Below are 13,987 nucleotides of genomic sequence, written 5' to 3'. Positions count from 1 at the left end.
GCTGTGCTAAAGGAACCGCCTGGGCTCATAACAGGTTCCATCAAATGGAATAACAGACGCACAGACTTGTTTAATCCATTTCAGTAACACTCTTTCAAGCTCGGGAAACTGACTCTCATGTACTTGTTTCCTTTTGCCACTTGCCTCTTCTTCGCAGGCACATTTAATTTCCTTCCTCTTGCTCAGTAGGCTGTTCAGTGTGAATGGTGGAACATTCTATTTATGTTGAACATCCATATGCTTCATGTGAGGATTGCGGTCCACTTCTTGAATGAACGTAGTCTGCTTTTCATGACTGGTTATCTGTCACACTTTCTTTTGTCCATAATTAAAAACACGCTTTTTTCATTACTAAGACACTGAATGACAGCAAACACAACACACACAAACTGAAAGAGTTGCAAGCTGCTATCTGTTAGGCACACTGCTGAGGGAGGGAGAGAGAATGATAGAAAGAGATGGCACTTTCACTCCTCAGAGTAGGAGAGATCTTGTATGCTGTCAAAAACTATGGAAGAATTTTACACTATACAAGATACGAGTAACTAAATTTGGAGTTTAAATTTAGGAAAGAAACAAACAAGTATCAAATCAAGTCAAGATATGAAAAGGAATGAATAATAGGACGAACACAATGAGAATCAGTGTAAGAAGAGGAAGGGATAGAAAGAGAAGACAAGGACACACATGAAACCACAAAAGGACTATGACAATCTTCACACAGGCTTTCTACCAATCAATCCCTGCCGATCTATTCAAAGATGACAGTGCATGAAGATTGTCGTCATCCTTTTGTGGTTTCATATTTGTCCTCGCCTTCTCTTTCCATCGCTCCCTTTTCTTAAACCGACCTCTTACTGTGTTCGTCCTGTTGCGTTCCTTTTCATGTTTGTTTGCATGTCTATCCCTTAACCCCATTTCTTGACACGAGGTAGGGCACGAGGCGAGATGAATTTACATGGCATGATTTTACGACCAAATGCCCTTCTAGATTCTAACCTAGCCAGAGGAGCTGATGAAGATGAAATGAATTACAAGATGAATTTATATGGCATGTTTTTTCAGGCGGATGCCCTTCTTGATGCTATCCTCAGTAGAGCAGCTAATGTAGACAATGAATGATGGTGAATGAAATTGGGTAAGGAGGTGGAAGGAATCAGCTGTGACCTCTGAATAGGAACTGTCCTTGCATTTGCCTGGAAATGAAAATGGGAAACTCCAGAAAACCATTCTCAGGACAGCCAACGGTGGGTTTGAACCCATGTGTCTCCTGAACGCAGAGCTTGGCTCCACAGTCGTAGTGCGTTAACATGCGTGGCCACTCCGCTCAAGTTTCACGCACCTATGTTTATATGACTAAATTAAAAATTTAGTCATCGTAATTTAGTCATCGATAACGGAGAAAGTAATGTCTAGTCAAACAGCTGCAATAAAATTTGATTGTCTCAAGCATGAAAGGAAAACTTGTTCATATCTATTTATAGCATTAGGACCGATGAAAATCGTTGTGGTAAGTGGAAAAACATTCTAACGTGAAACATGTGAACGAGATTTCACTGTACTGTACATATCGTTCTTTGTTTTGTACAGTACCATATTTTACTACATTTTAACCCTTAGAATGATAGGCTCTCTTGTAGATTCCCATACATAAATTGCCAAGCTATTTTGCTTGAAAATGCAGGGTCTTTTTTTAAAATAATTTGAGATGTATTTGATGTACCTGCCTGTTCATTTTTCGTTTTGAAGCAGAAGGTTTGTTCTACCGAAAGTACTGCCTTTGAACATTTAAGAAACTGAAAACTTTATAAAAATCCTAAATTTTCAAAATATTTAAGTTGTCTTCTCATGTTTAATTAATAATTAGGAGCACAAGAATAGTTCAGCAGGTGACTCAAGAGACAGAGGAAAATAGCCCAACACAGTCATAAGATAACAACAACAAATTAAATGAAACTGCAAAAAATAGTATCTTGACCTGAAATTTCAGTCTTTATTTTTTTTTTACATAACTAGAGAAATATTTGATAATTGTACCCGTTTGTTTTTACTTTGAAGCAGTCATTATTCTACTAATAATTAAATTTTTTAAACATTTTTTAAAGGGTAAACGCCATAAAAATTACAAATTTTACAAATTTATGAATTTCGTTTTTTTTTTTTTAGGCATGGTAAATATAGACTAAATAAATTTTGTGCACACTTCTGACATGAACATAGTCCAGTGGGTGATTGCAGAGTAGGGAAAAATTGCCTAACACAGACAATCAGTAACAAATTAAATACAAAATTACAAAAAAAAAAAAAAATCATGGTGGGGACAACATATGAGAAAAATGTATCTTATTTACAAATGCAGCTTGAAAGGCTGAATACAGTGGTTTGATCATCAAACAGTTTTAGTACGAGTGTCCCCTTATGCAGATAGGGTGTAGGCCCTTTTTGCAACCAACGCATGCAGTTCGCGAACGCCTTTTTCTATCTGGGGTGGAGCACTCAACACAAATGCTTTCCTTCTTTGCTGTAAGTGTTTCAACTCGAAGGAGAAATAGGGCTCCAAGCTGATTGTCACCTCCACCTGTGCTACCTACAACTTTTCTTCTAATGTTTAAACCATTCTTTTGATAATGCCCCAATTACATATATGTTGAATTTCAGATGGGTCATGAGTTCCTTGTTTTGTGGCAAATTTTCTTTATATAATATATAAGCATTCAATAACATCGTACCAAACACACTGAAAGCCACTTTCTTCCATAACTTCGAAGTCTTCATTTCATACAGATATACATACATCATCATATCATTTGAATCAATTCCACCCATGCATTTGTTATATTCAACAAAAACATCAGGTTTTTAGAGTTTTTTTTTATTTAGTTGATTTTACTGAAGTAGTTACTAAAGAATGTGTGCTGAAAAGAACCTGCTTTTTCTGAGATTTTTTCTCCCTGAACCCACAAAGCAGGAGAAATGTATCCCTAAAAAACTGAATCTCTCCTACTGAAAACTTCATGAGCAGTTGCTTTGGAATACATTTTCTGTTTTTACAAATGGTTCCAGTGAAAAATGTTCCAGCTGAATACAGAAATTGTGCTAAGGGAATTGAAACAAAAAAAGTCACAAAAAACATGAAAACCTCTGTGCAAGTAATTACCAAGATTTAGGAGATTGATCACAACATAATAACCTAACCCACTTTTCTTTATCTCTTCTTTTTTAAAAGGTGACTTTGCTCCTCTGTATACAAAGAAACCCAGACAATAGTTGACAACTGAAAAACAAAGCATCCATAGTTTCACTCCCTACCTACGGTGGTGCTTATCAGGCAGATATTGAATCAATTTTGAATGTAATTTGCTACCTATAAGACTCTCATCAATGCTGAGTTGCTGTTGTGTAGTGAATAAATGCCTTCATTTCAGCCACATTTGTCTCTTTCCACGGTTTGAGTCTACAAAAGGGTGAAATAGTTCCACAAGACTGTAATATTTGCTTGGCATACCTATTTGCAATACCAATATAGTTGGTCCGTTATTGGACATTATAAATTTTCCAGCTAATCCATTCATGGTTGCCACCGTTTCACCCCAGTGTGCTAAGTTGGGCTCATCAGTTGGTAAATAGCACACCTACCAAGACGCATGGCTACTGCATACCATGGAGGCCACTGCTTAGGCTATTTGGAGCCACCGGTGGTGGTATTATACATTTACTCATTCGGGACAAATATTTCAGGTTCCCTATGGGAATCATCAATATCTATATCATCTGATGGCCAAGCAGGCATCGATATTTGGTAATGAGACAAGTCTCTCATAGTGCACTGGCACTGCCGATGGCTCCAAGTAGCCTACGCAGTGGCCTCCACGGTATGCACTAGCTATGAGTTTTGGTAGGTGTGCTATTTACCAATTGATGAACCCAACTTAGTACACTGGGGCAAAACACTGGCAACCAGGAATGAATTAGCTGGAAAATTTATAATGTCCAATAACGGACCAACTATATTGGTGTTATAAATTTACTCATTCAGGACAAATCTTTCAGGTTCCCTATGGGAATCAACATCTATATCATATCTATTTTTTTTGGTAACAACTGTTCTTAGCAGATGAACGGTAAAAAAAAAGGATCAAAATAGTTCACAGGTTCCGAATCTTTAGAAGGACAATGTTTGGGCCCAGAAAGTTTGCAATATGTAAATGAATGAATAGGAATATTACCTGCAGTACTGTCTTTTATTTAATCAAATTAACAGCCAGGTATTTCGTTTAAGTCATTATGTTGTGCAGCACTGCCAAAATTTACTGAATGATTTTCACTATCACCATTGTCATCAGTATCACTATTTTCACTTGGATACACATCGGACTCACTACCATTCAATTCTGAGAGCTGACTATCATTTTCTTCATCAGATTCCAGCAAATAACTCAGAATTTCTTCATCCTGTTCAGTACTTGTGGGTGCCATTGTTTACATTCGATGTGCGCAGAGAATCAAGAGTATTCATTTATTTATATCCATGGCCTTCGGAACAACCAATATGGTCAAAGAAAAGTTAACTTGAACTATCTAGTTGGTTGTGACACAGATACAACCACATCTGCCTTCTAAGTACAACGCTATGTTAAGAAATCCGACGATACGATCTAATTGTATCTTTATTAATAATCTTGACCATGATGGTCGGGATTGGATCCGTATTGACTTAGTAACAGTAAATATGTTGGAAGATAGTCCGCCTAGTCAATACAATTCATTTATTTACCTTTCACCACCTGGTCATTGGCACATATGAAATTATTTACCTTTCACCACCTGGTGAAAGGTAAATAAATGAATTGTATTGACTAGGCGGACTATCTTCCAACATATTTACTGCTAATTGTATCTGGCAATTTTGGTCATTTTTCCCTATCAGATCATATTTGGCATTCTGAAGGTTATCATGTTACTATTACATCACTGAATGAGTCCTTTTCTGGAGATTATAAAAAACTACATAAAACCATCATAATTCATTTTTAAAGCAGCAAATGTACAGTGAACACACAGAAAACAACAGGTGTGTCAGAAGCAGAGTAGTTCAAGCCCTATGTTCTGAAGTCAATTAAACTCTCCGAATTCTGGCTATGTAGAAATGCTAATTACCTGAGGAGCAGGCTCATTCTGCATGCTATCTACAATGTGCAAAGTCCTTGCTTCTCCACCAAGTTCTTCGGGATCCTGATATGTTACATAAATGATCTGTTGGATACTGTCATCATCAGGCTTCTCCTCAGGAATTTCTGTGCTCTCCTCTGCCCCTTCTTCTGTAGCTTCCTTGTGCAGATGGCTGTGGATAATACTCCACACTTGGCGGTCCACTCCACCACTATTACTGTTGTCTGCCAGTACACCGTCTTTATTATCTCGATGGACCTGAAACACACCCCAGAATATTTTACTAACTAAGGTATTAGGGACCATATATCATCAATTCCACATACATATTCATACATGAATTATTTCATATTTTGTGCTATAAACATGTCTGTAACAAGAGTGTGTACAGTCGAACCTTGATATCTCGAACCTCCATTACTTGAATTTTCAATATCTCAAAGTAACTACAATTTACCAGCCGTTTGTCCTAATATTCACATGTATTTATATCTCTATTAGTCGAAATTCGGTTACACAAATTTCTCGATTTCTCAAAGCAAACGTTTCCTCCCTTGAAGCAAAAAATACTCTGTAACTCGAATTTTGTACAACATGAACTGTGCAATACAATACTTGTGGTTTATGAGGAAGATTTAACAAGTAAAGGAAGGATTACAGTGATACTGGGAGCTAATACAATGGGAACAGAAAATCTAAAACTTCTAGTAATCGGAAAATTGGCGAAGCCTTGCTGTTTCTCGAGTATGAATTCATTAAGACAAAGAATGTTACAACTGTTTTAATTTCCAGCTATTCAATACAAAGAGAGATCTAGTAATTAAGAATTAAATCTTATCATATTAATTACAGGGACATATTTCACCCATTATAAGGGCCCTTAATCTCAAACCTGCAAGGTGAATAATCAGGATCCTGACTAAAATGCTCTTAAATACATATATATTTAGTTTATTCTACAAAATGAAAATTAACATCTGAGAAAAAGTACCCACACAATTGTGCGTGTCAGGACTTAATTCACTACTTACAAAAAAGAAAAATTACCACAGTGCATGTGAATATGCACGTGTACATTATCAGATGTTCCATTTTACAGTGTGGAACAATTAAAATCTTTGTTCAAATACAAGTATACATTATATTTTCTGCTGCCCAAAGGGCTGTAAAAGCAAAACTCGTCGTCAGACCTGAAAGAATACTAGAGGTGTGAATTTATGATTGTACGTCAAAAATTTACTAAAATGCTCTCAAATACACGTGTTTACAGTTTATTTTACAAAATAAGAACTATCGTCTGAAAAACAGAACCCACAAAATTGTGCGCGTTAGGACTTAATTTGCTACTTACAAAAAAAAAAAAAAAAAAAAAAAAAAAAAAAAAAAAAAAAAAAAAAAATTCAGCTCAGCACATGTGAATATACACATGTACATGATCAGATGTTCTATTTTACAGTGTGGAATGATTTAAAACAATTAAAATCTTATACATTACATTTATCACGTAGAATACGAATTCTGCTTTGACAGTGCTTTTTGTGGCAGCACCCAGCACTCCCGCATGTATTGCCTGTAGGAAAACCTAGCCTGCACAACTGTGCATATCAACATTCAAAACCTCATGATATTACGTACGATGTTATAAGTTCACAATTTACGTTTGCTAAACAATTTACACACTTCATAGATTACATCCTGATACTCAGTGAAGCTTCTAGATTAATATGAATGCAATAAATTTACTTTAGTCTTTAGTGCTACCAGCCATCTTGCCAATGAACTGCACTTTTAACTCTCCTTCCTACCCCCTAGTGGCCAAGCACTAAATAAAAACAACTGAAGTACATGCTACGTGTCCCGCACAATCACTGCAGTTTGGTCTAGCGCCAAGAAAACCTCAAATAAGCTCAGACATAAATAAAATACGAACCCGCACAATTGTGCATACACGGTCTGAAAGGGATATAAGAATGTCCTTGGTTAAAACTGTGGTATCAAGCTGCATGTCAAAAGTTCTACAAGATTATATTCCTTGGAGTGTTGAATGGAACCTGGTTTAATGTGCCTAATACTTGTTGAAGGTGTAAGAAAAATAATTTGGAACATAAACAGCTTAATCTTTATAATGAGGTAAAAATGTGTTTTTTGATCACTCCTAGTGGAGGATAAGAAAAAGTAAAGTTGCTAGACAGATGAAGACGTTAATTTTGTATGTGAAGATAAGACAACAGTCTTCTTTAAGTACGTTGTAAAAGCAAGGAAGGGTATTGCTAAATTCATGATTGCAGACTGAACAACTTGCTCTGTATGGATTAGATTTCACTGGTTGAATCCATGAATAAGTATCTTTCCACTATAAGTATCTTCCCACTTAGGATTATGTGAACACAAATAATTTTGTTTCTTTTTTTTGTTGTCTGAATTTCTCCATCGCTTCTCATTTTCAATTGCGTGTAAAGAAAATTAAATAAGCACATAATATTTTAAGCCAATTGAAATATGAGTCATGTAACTCAAAAGTTTAGGAACTACTATGAAAATGTCTTATGTCACTGGAAGAATATATACAGTATGTAAACACAAATCTCTACTTACACATTCTTGTCACGAGGGAAATTGGAAAAAGATTACAAATTCTTCTGCAAAAAACAGCATAATTTTTATAAGGTTTTAAAACCATCCGTGTGTTTAAAAAAAAAACCCATGGCGCAACAGCCGCGAAGGCCCATGGCCTACCAAGCGACCGCTGCTCAGCCTGAAGGCCTGCAGATTCTGTAATCACGTAGGCTGAGTGGACAGCCCTCAGACCCAGGTAAAAATCCCTGTCCTGGCCAGGAATCGAACCCAGGGCCTCCGGGTAAGAGGCAGGCATGCTACCCCTACATCCCGGGGCCGGCAACCGTGTGTAAAATATTTATTTTTAACTTGTTTTTTTGATGTTAACTGAGGATAATCCAAACAAGAATTGAAACATGTACTAATTTATATTAATTAGAATAACTAAATAGTCGACTATAATATTAAATAGATGGACGTACAGTCTGTTAAACAAAATTTCCTTTGTACACATTTTGGTCATAACTTATGATTGTGAAATAATGTCAAATATTTCTGCGGACTACAATCCGATCAATATTCTGAAGTGGATAAGGTGTGAATGCAGGAAACCAAGAATAATGACAACAGTGTGTTCCATGAAATGTTACAAATAAAGCGTGTGAAATCGCAACAATAAAGGAATCAGAGGAAATGACTTTAAAGCAGGCAGAAGTTGGATGAGCTGTACGCTTTATACAAAGAAACAATCGGAATTTACGGATGTGTACATCACTGTGTCAGCAGCTGCAGGAAGTACATACAGATAAAGTAACAGAATTTGATTTGTTCATGTCTTGACAGCGGCAAGAATTCCAATAGCTCGTATTGTATATAGGAAAAGTGGATCAGACTGGTTAAATTTGATACTAGTATATGAAGATGCTCAGCTATTATCGTTAAAGAAGTTTCAAGTGTAGTCATGAAAAATTACAGAGTGCAGTAATACTCGCAATTACAGCAAATGGTAGAAAACTTCCTCTCTCTACGCTATCTTTAAAAGGAAAACCTTGCCTAAAGCCAACCTTCCCAAAGATATTGTTGTTTGCATTCAAGAGAAGGGGTAAACGGTGACAGATCTGAGGACAGACCGGCTGGGGACAGAGTAGATTCACTGCCCTGAAGTCTTGTTCCAGAAGATGGCACTGTTGATACTACACAGTTTTCGAGGTCACCTCGTCGATACTGTAAAAAAACAAGTTGTTACCCATGAACACCTATGCTGCGATAATTTTGGTACGGCCAACTTCCATGCTTGTTACTTGATATCTGCATGAATAAGTTTTTCAAAGATTATGATGAATTTTATGTACACTCAACTGCAAAAAAATTGGCAGCAAAGAAATGTTTCGTTTTATACACTCTCAAAATGCGGGGATATTCATAAACTGTGGATAGCCAGAGGCCGAAGAGATGATACTGGCAATTCTACCACCTGCACAATAGGTTCATCCTATTTCAAACGAAGGCCAATTTTCGTGGGGTTGAGCGTACATTTAACACTGATAAAAGGTAAAAAAATGTCAACAATTGCTCTCTGGATTAATTATCAGTCATTAAACTGTGGTCAGTACTGTAGATAGTTTTACTGTAGTTAATACTGCAGTTTTTCACAATGGTTCTGTAAACCAATCCGATCATATTAATTATCGGAATTCGGAATGCGCCGACAGCAGCCGTAGGCACATAATATTTAACTGAAGTAAAATATAGAAAAAATACATATCTCTTACTCCCAATTCTTCTCAGCATATTTGTGTCAAGCAGTGTAGCTATGCTGCTGGACATTAAAATACTTTATAGCACTTGCCTTATCTTTCACACTTTGCAGAAGAGGATTTTTCCTTCAGTAGAGAAGCATTCCACACCAAACTCTTTAATGCAATTTCTTAATTTAACATTTCACTACACTTTCATTATATAGCCTTGTATCAGCACTTTTTAATGTAACCATGAAGCCTTGAAAAATTCCTGCACTGTTAAGTCCTACTCTAAAGGAAGTTATTTTAAAACAAGTGATGTAAACTCCTGTTTACAATAGTAATGGACGACATCATGAGAACAGCAAAAGCAGCATATGGAGGAAGAGAAATGAACATGATGTTATTTGCAGATGATATTGTGATTTGGGGAGAAGACGACAGGAAGATTCAAGAACAGTTGAATGTGCTGAATGGGAAGATCGAAGAATGTGGATTGAAAATAAGTGTAGAAAAGAGTAAAACTCTTGTTATGACTAGAGGGGAGAAAGAAGGGAATGGTCAGATTAGACTTGCAGACACGTCCCTGGAAGTAGTGGAAACATTTAAATACCTGGGGAGTGAATTAATGGAGAATGCTCGACTGGATGCTGAGATTAGTAAAAGGATTCAAGCTGGAAGTTGTTTCTATCATACTGTAAGAAACATGTTATGGGACAAAGATGTGCCAACGGAAGCAAAGGATACTATGTACAAGATGTATTACATACCCATAACAACTTACGGAGCAGAAATTTGGACAATGACAAAGAAGGATGAGAGTCGAATACAGGCAGCCGAAATGAAGTTCTTGAGGAGTATGATACAGAAGAGTAGAAGAGACAAAATAAGGAATGAGAAAATCCGGGAAGAAATTGGAGTGGAAAAAATGAATGATAGAATAGAGAAGAGCCGACTAAGATGGTTTGGGCACATAAAGCGAATGAGAGACGAAAGAATGCCAAAAAAGGTGATGGAAATGCAAATCCAAGGAAGGAGAGGCCGTGGACGACCACGATTGAGATGGAAGGATGCCATCCAACACAGCATTATAGAAAGAAACCTGGACTGGGACACAGTGTTGGAGGAGGAGTGGTGGAAAGACCGAAGAAAGTGGAGAGGAACCATATTTGCCCCTACCCGGCTACAGCTGGATAAAGGGAAATGATGATGTAAATTCAAGACAAGATACAATAAGCATCAACTATTCAGCTTTAAGGCCCGAGCCGCTCGCACGCACGCATGCACGCACGCACGCATATATATATTTACATATGCAACATCAGACACCATACTTTTCCATGCAAAATACAACACACAACTAAAATGACTGAAATATAACCAAAACAATAAAACATTGTAAAACATGCATTTATATGCTCCATAAAATAGGCCTCAGAAATGCCAACAAATAGTCAAAAGGGAAGGTGGGAAAAAATATGACATTTGCTGAATATCTGAACTCTAGTGATGACAAATGAACTGTTACAGATAAATTCAATTTATTTTAAAAGTGCCTGTTATCTTTCAAAGCAGAATATCCCTACTGCTACTGTTTAATACAAATACAAAACATGACCTGAGGATACCCCAAACTGCTACCGCTGTATATATTAAAAAAACCACAAAAAAAAAAAAAACAATGGTCTACCAAGGTATTTTACTTAAATTTTCTGTACTATCATTTTAAGCAAGTATTTTTATTGATTAATTCATGTTTGGATACCCTGGTAATTTTTGAGATATGCACATTTAAGACTGTCCACAATTTTTTGGCATTAAATAACAGATAAAGAAGGTCTTATATGAGAGAAATGTTCGATGTGACTTGCCTATAGGTAGTAAAAATATACCACCTTGCACTTTTGCTGTTCAAATAAATGAGAGTATTGAAAAACAATGATAAACATCATAAATACTACAAGGCATGTGTTCAGTATAATAGTACAAAAAATTATTAAAATACTGAAAAATATCTAATTAACCTACCTTTTTGTGCTTGGTAAGATTTGAGCAATCTGCAAATGCCTTGCCACAAACATTGCAAATATAAGGTTTCTCACCTGAAATAGTAAATTACAGAGAAAATAGTCAATTTTTATTAAATAATTCTATTTAAACATTGTGCAGGAAATTTCTTACAATATGTTGATTCTAGATATATTTTGGATGACCTTTCAGTAGAAGTTTCAAGAAATCAATAAAGAACACAAAAATAATGCACTTAATTTGGTTGGAATCACAAATGTGAAACTCCTGACATTCATGTAAACATCTTTTGAGTGTTTAAGTGAGAGAAAGGAACAAACAAGTGCAAATCATGCCATATACAGAAAGTGCTGAGTATTTAATACACATTTTCAAGGCAAGGGGAAATTTCCAACATTGACTAGAAACCAGTATTGTTAAATTGTTTATGAAGTTGAAGATTACTGTCTGATTAAGTTAATTTGTGGTCATCACCATAATCTCCAACAGTTTCTAGCCTTTGGTTGGGTCTGTTGATTCTGGCAAAAAGTTTTACAACCACATGCCCTTGCTGACGTTAACCCTCCAAGGTATCTAAAAGGCAGCTCCAAACCTAGAGAACAGACACCCCTGTAGCTATCCCTAACCTGGGGTACAGACGCTATCCGATTGGTTTCAGATGCATTTCCTTCACTGAGGGACCATCACCCTATCAAGAGGACTCCTCCACCTGAAGCCATTGACCCTCTCAGGATGTCAAATTATTTCTTGCTGCCCAACACTCAACACTGAGTCACTGGCTGTATAGTCTACTCAATTATCACAGCAGGGTCAGCCGGCCAGACCACAAGAATAAATAATAAAAAATGTGGAAAACGAAGAACATATTTTAGTCTCTCGAGTAATTTTGTACAAAATATGAGCCCACAGTAGAAACTGTTTGCAGGTTTCTTGCTAGTGGCTTTACGTCACACCGACACAGATAGGTCTTATGGCGACGATATGATAGGAAAGGGCTAGGAGTTGGAAGGAATCGGCCGTGGCCCTAATTAAGATACAGCCCCAGCATTTGCCTGGTGTGAAAATGGGAAACCACAGAAAACCATCTTCAGGGCTGCCGACAGTGGGATTCGAACCCACTATCTCCCGGATGCAAGCTCACAATTGCGCGCCCCTAACCGCATGGCTAACTCACCCGGTGTTTGCAGGTTTAGAGTGAAAATAATCTTACAGCAAAATGAATAAAAACATCATATGTATCCATGATCAGTTCTTTATAGCATTTAACATGCAATTTAACAAAAATGACAGACTTTCATCACATTCTAGGCTTACTCAATCACAGAATCTTCTTGTGTAAGACTATTAGCTTTCACTGACATACACATTCAAAAATATTAGGTATGGAGAACCACCTGTTCAATACTAAAAATTGTGATAATTATTAAGTCATCACATATTTATTTATTTACATTTGTGGGACAGGTTTCGGCAATAAGGTATGCCATCATCAGCCTAGGAAAGTATAACAAAGACAATGAAAAAAGCTGCATTTACATGGGTTCTTAAAATTATTTACAAATAATATTAAAATATTCGTGTACGAACTGAAACCTTTGCGTAAGTTACAAAACTGGGTAAAAGGAGTTCTTCGTAAAATATTCACTAGTTAATTGTTTTTGAGCATCCAACTTGGACTTAACAACGTATAAAGTTTAAATACCTACAATATATCTTATATAGATAAAATAGACTTGGTTGGTGTATATATCACAGGTTGTTATATGAATAAGATAAAATTGAATACAAAACTCAAGAATACAAACCTACGCTTTTACCCTTACACAAAACCAACCAACAACACGCATATTTTCAACTGAAGAAAGGGCACGAAGATCGGAGGGTCTGAAGAAGTACTGGGAGGACCACAAAGCCCGAACAATCCCTTCAAAGAGACCTGAACGACGGACTGACTAAAGTGATCCTATGTGGTCATAAAAGAAGAAGAAGAAGAAGAAGAAGAAGAAGAAGAAGAAGAAGAAAAGCTCAATGAGTAAAATAGGTAAGTCCATTATATGGTTTATTTTTCCGTGTCTGTAAATATGTAACAATCTTGATTAAAGTAAGTTAATATAAAGAACAGACGAGGTTCTTGAAAGAAATAGTATTTCAAGTGGATCTTGTGAAGTTCTGGAAAGATCTCTAACCAGAAATGGAACCTAAAAGAAGAAAATTAAGGCGCACGTTAGCACGATGGAAGCAACAAATGATAGAGGAGAGTTTATTGTAAATAGAAACTCACCTCGAGCGCCAAGTTGAAGGTGGAGAAGTTAGAGAGGAACTGACAAGCTGAGTGACAGGCAGCAGACTGCCAGAGAGGGCAGGGAGAGGTGGGGTGTATTAGGTCGGAGGAGGGACATTGATCGGGAGGGCGGGGGTAATACGCAAGCGTGGTATGTATTATTTTGTGAATTGATCGCTTTTTAGGTAATTTGATATTATTCATTATTGAAATG

The 13,987-nt window shown here is 36.6% G+C and overlaps 1 protein-coding gene across 4 annotated transcripts in view; it reads right to left on the bottom strand.

Moving 5' to 3' along the window:
• Positions 1 to 13,987, bottom strand: part of LOC136857648 (zinc finger protein 431) — a 187,147-nt gene that overhangs the window by 30,090 nt on the left and 143,070 nt on the right. For all 4 annotated transcript variants that reach the window (XM_067136465.2, XM_067136466.2, XM_067136467.2 and 1 more), the window contains 2 exons: positions 11,493 to 11,566; positions 5,158 to 5,427 (listed from right to left, as the gene is read on the bottom strand). In XM_067136465.2, coding sequence (XP_066992566.2) covers positions 5,158 to 5,427; positions 11,493 to 11,566 — 344 coding nt within the window. The remainder of the gene's footprint in view (positions 1 to 5,157; positions 5,428 to 11,492; positions 11,567 to 13,987) is intronic.

This window comes from Anabrus simplex, chromosome 1, assembly GCF_040414725.1.
Source record: "Anabrus simplex isolate iqAnaSimp1 chromosome 1, ASM4041472v1, whole genome shotgun sequence".
Lineage (NCBI taxonomy): Eukaryota > Metazoa > Arthropoda > Insecta > Orthoptera > Tettigoniidae > Anabrus > Anabrus simplex.
The sequence above is the reverse complement of the archived record's forward strand: the minus strand, read 5'-3'. Positions and strand labels throughout refer to the sequence as shown.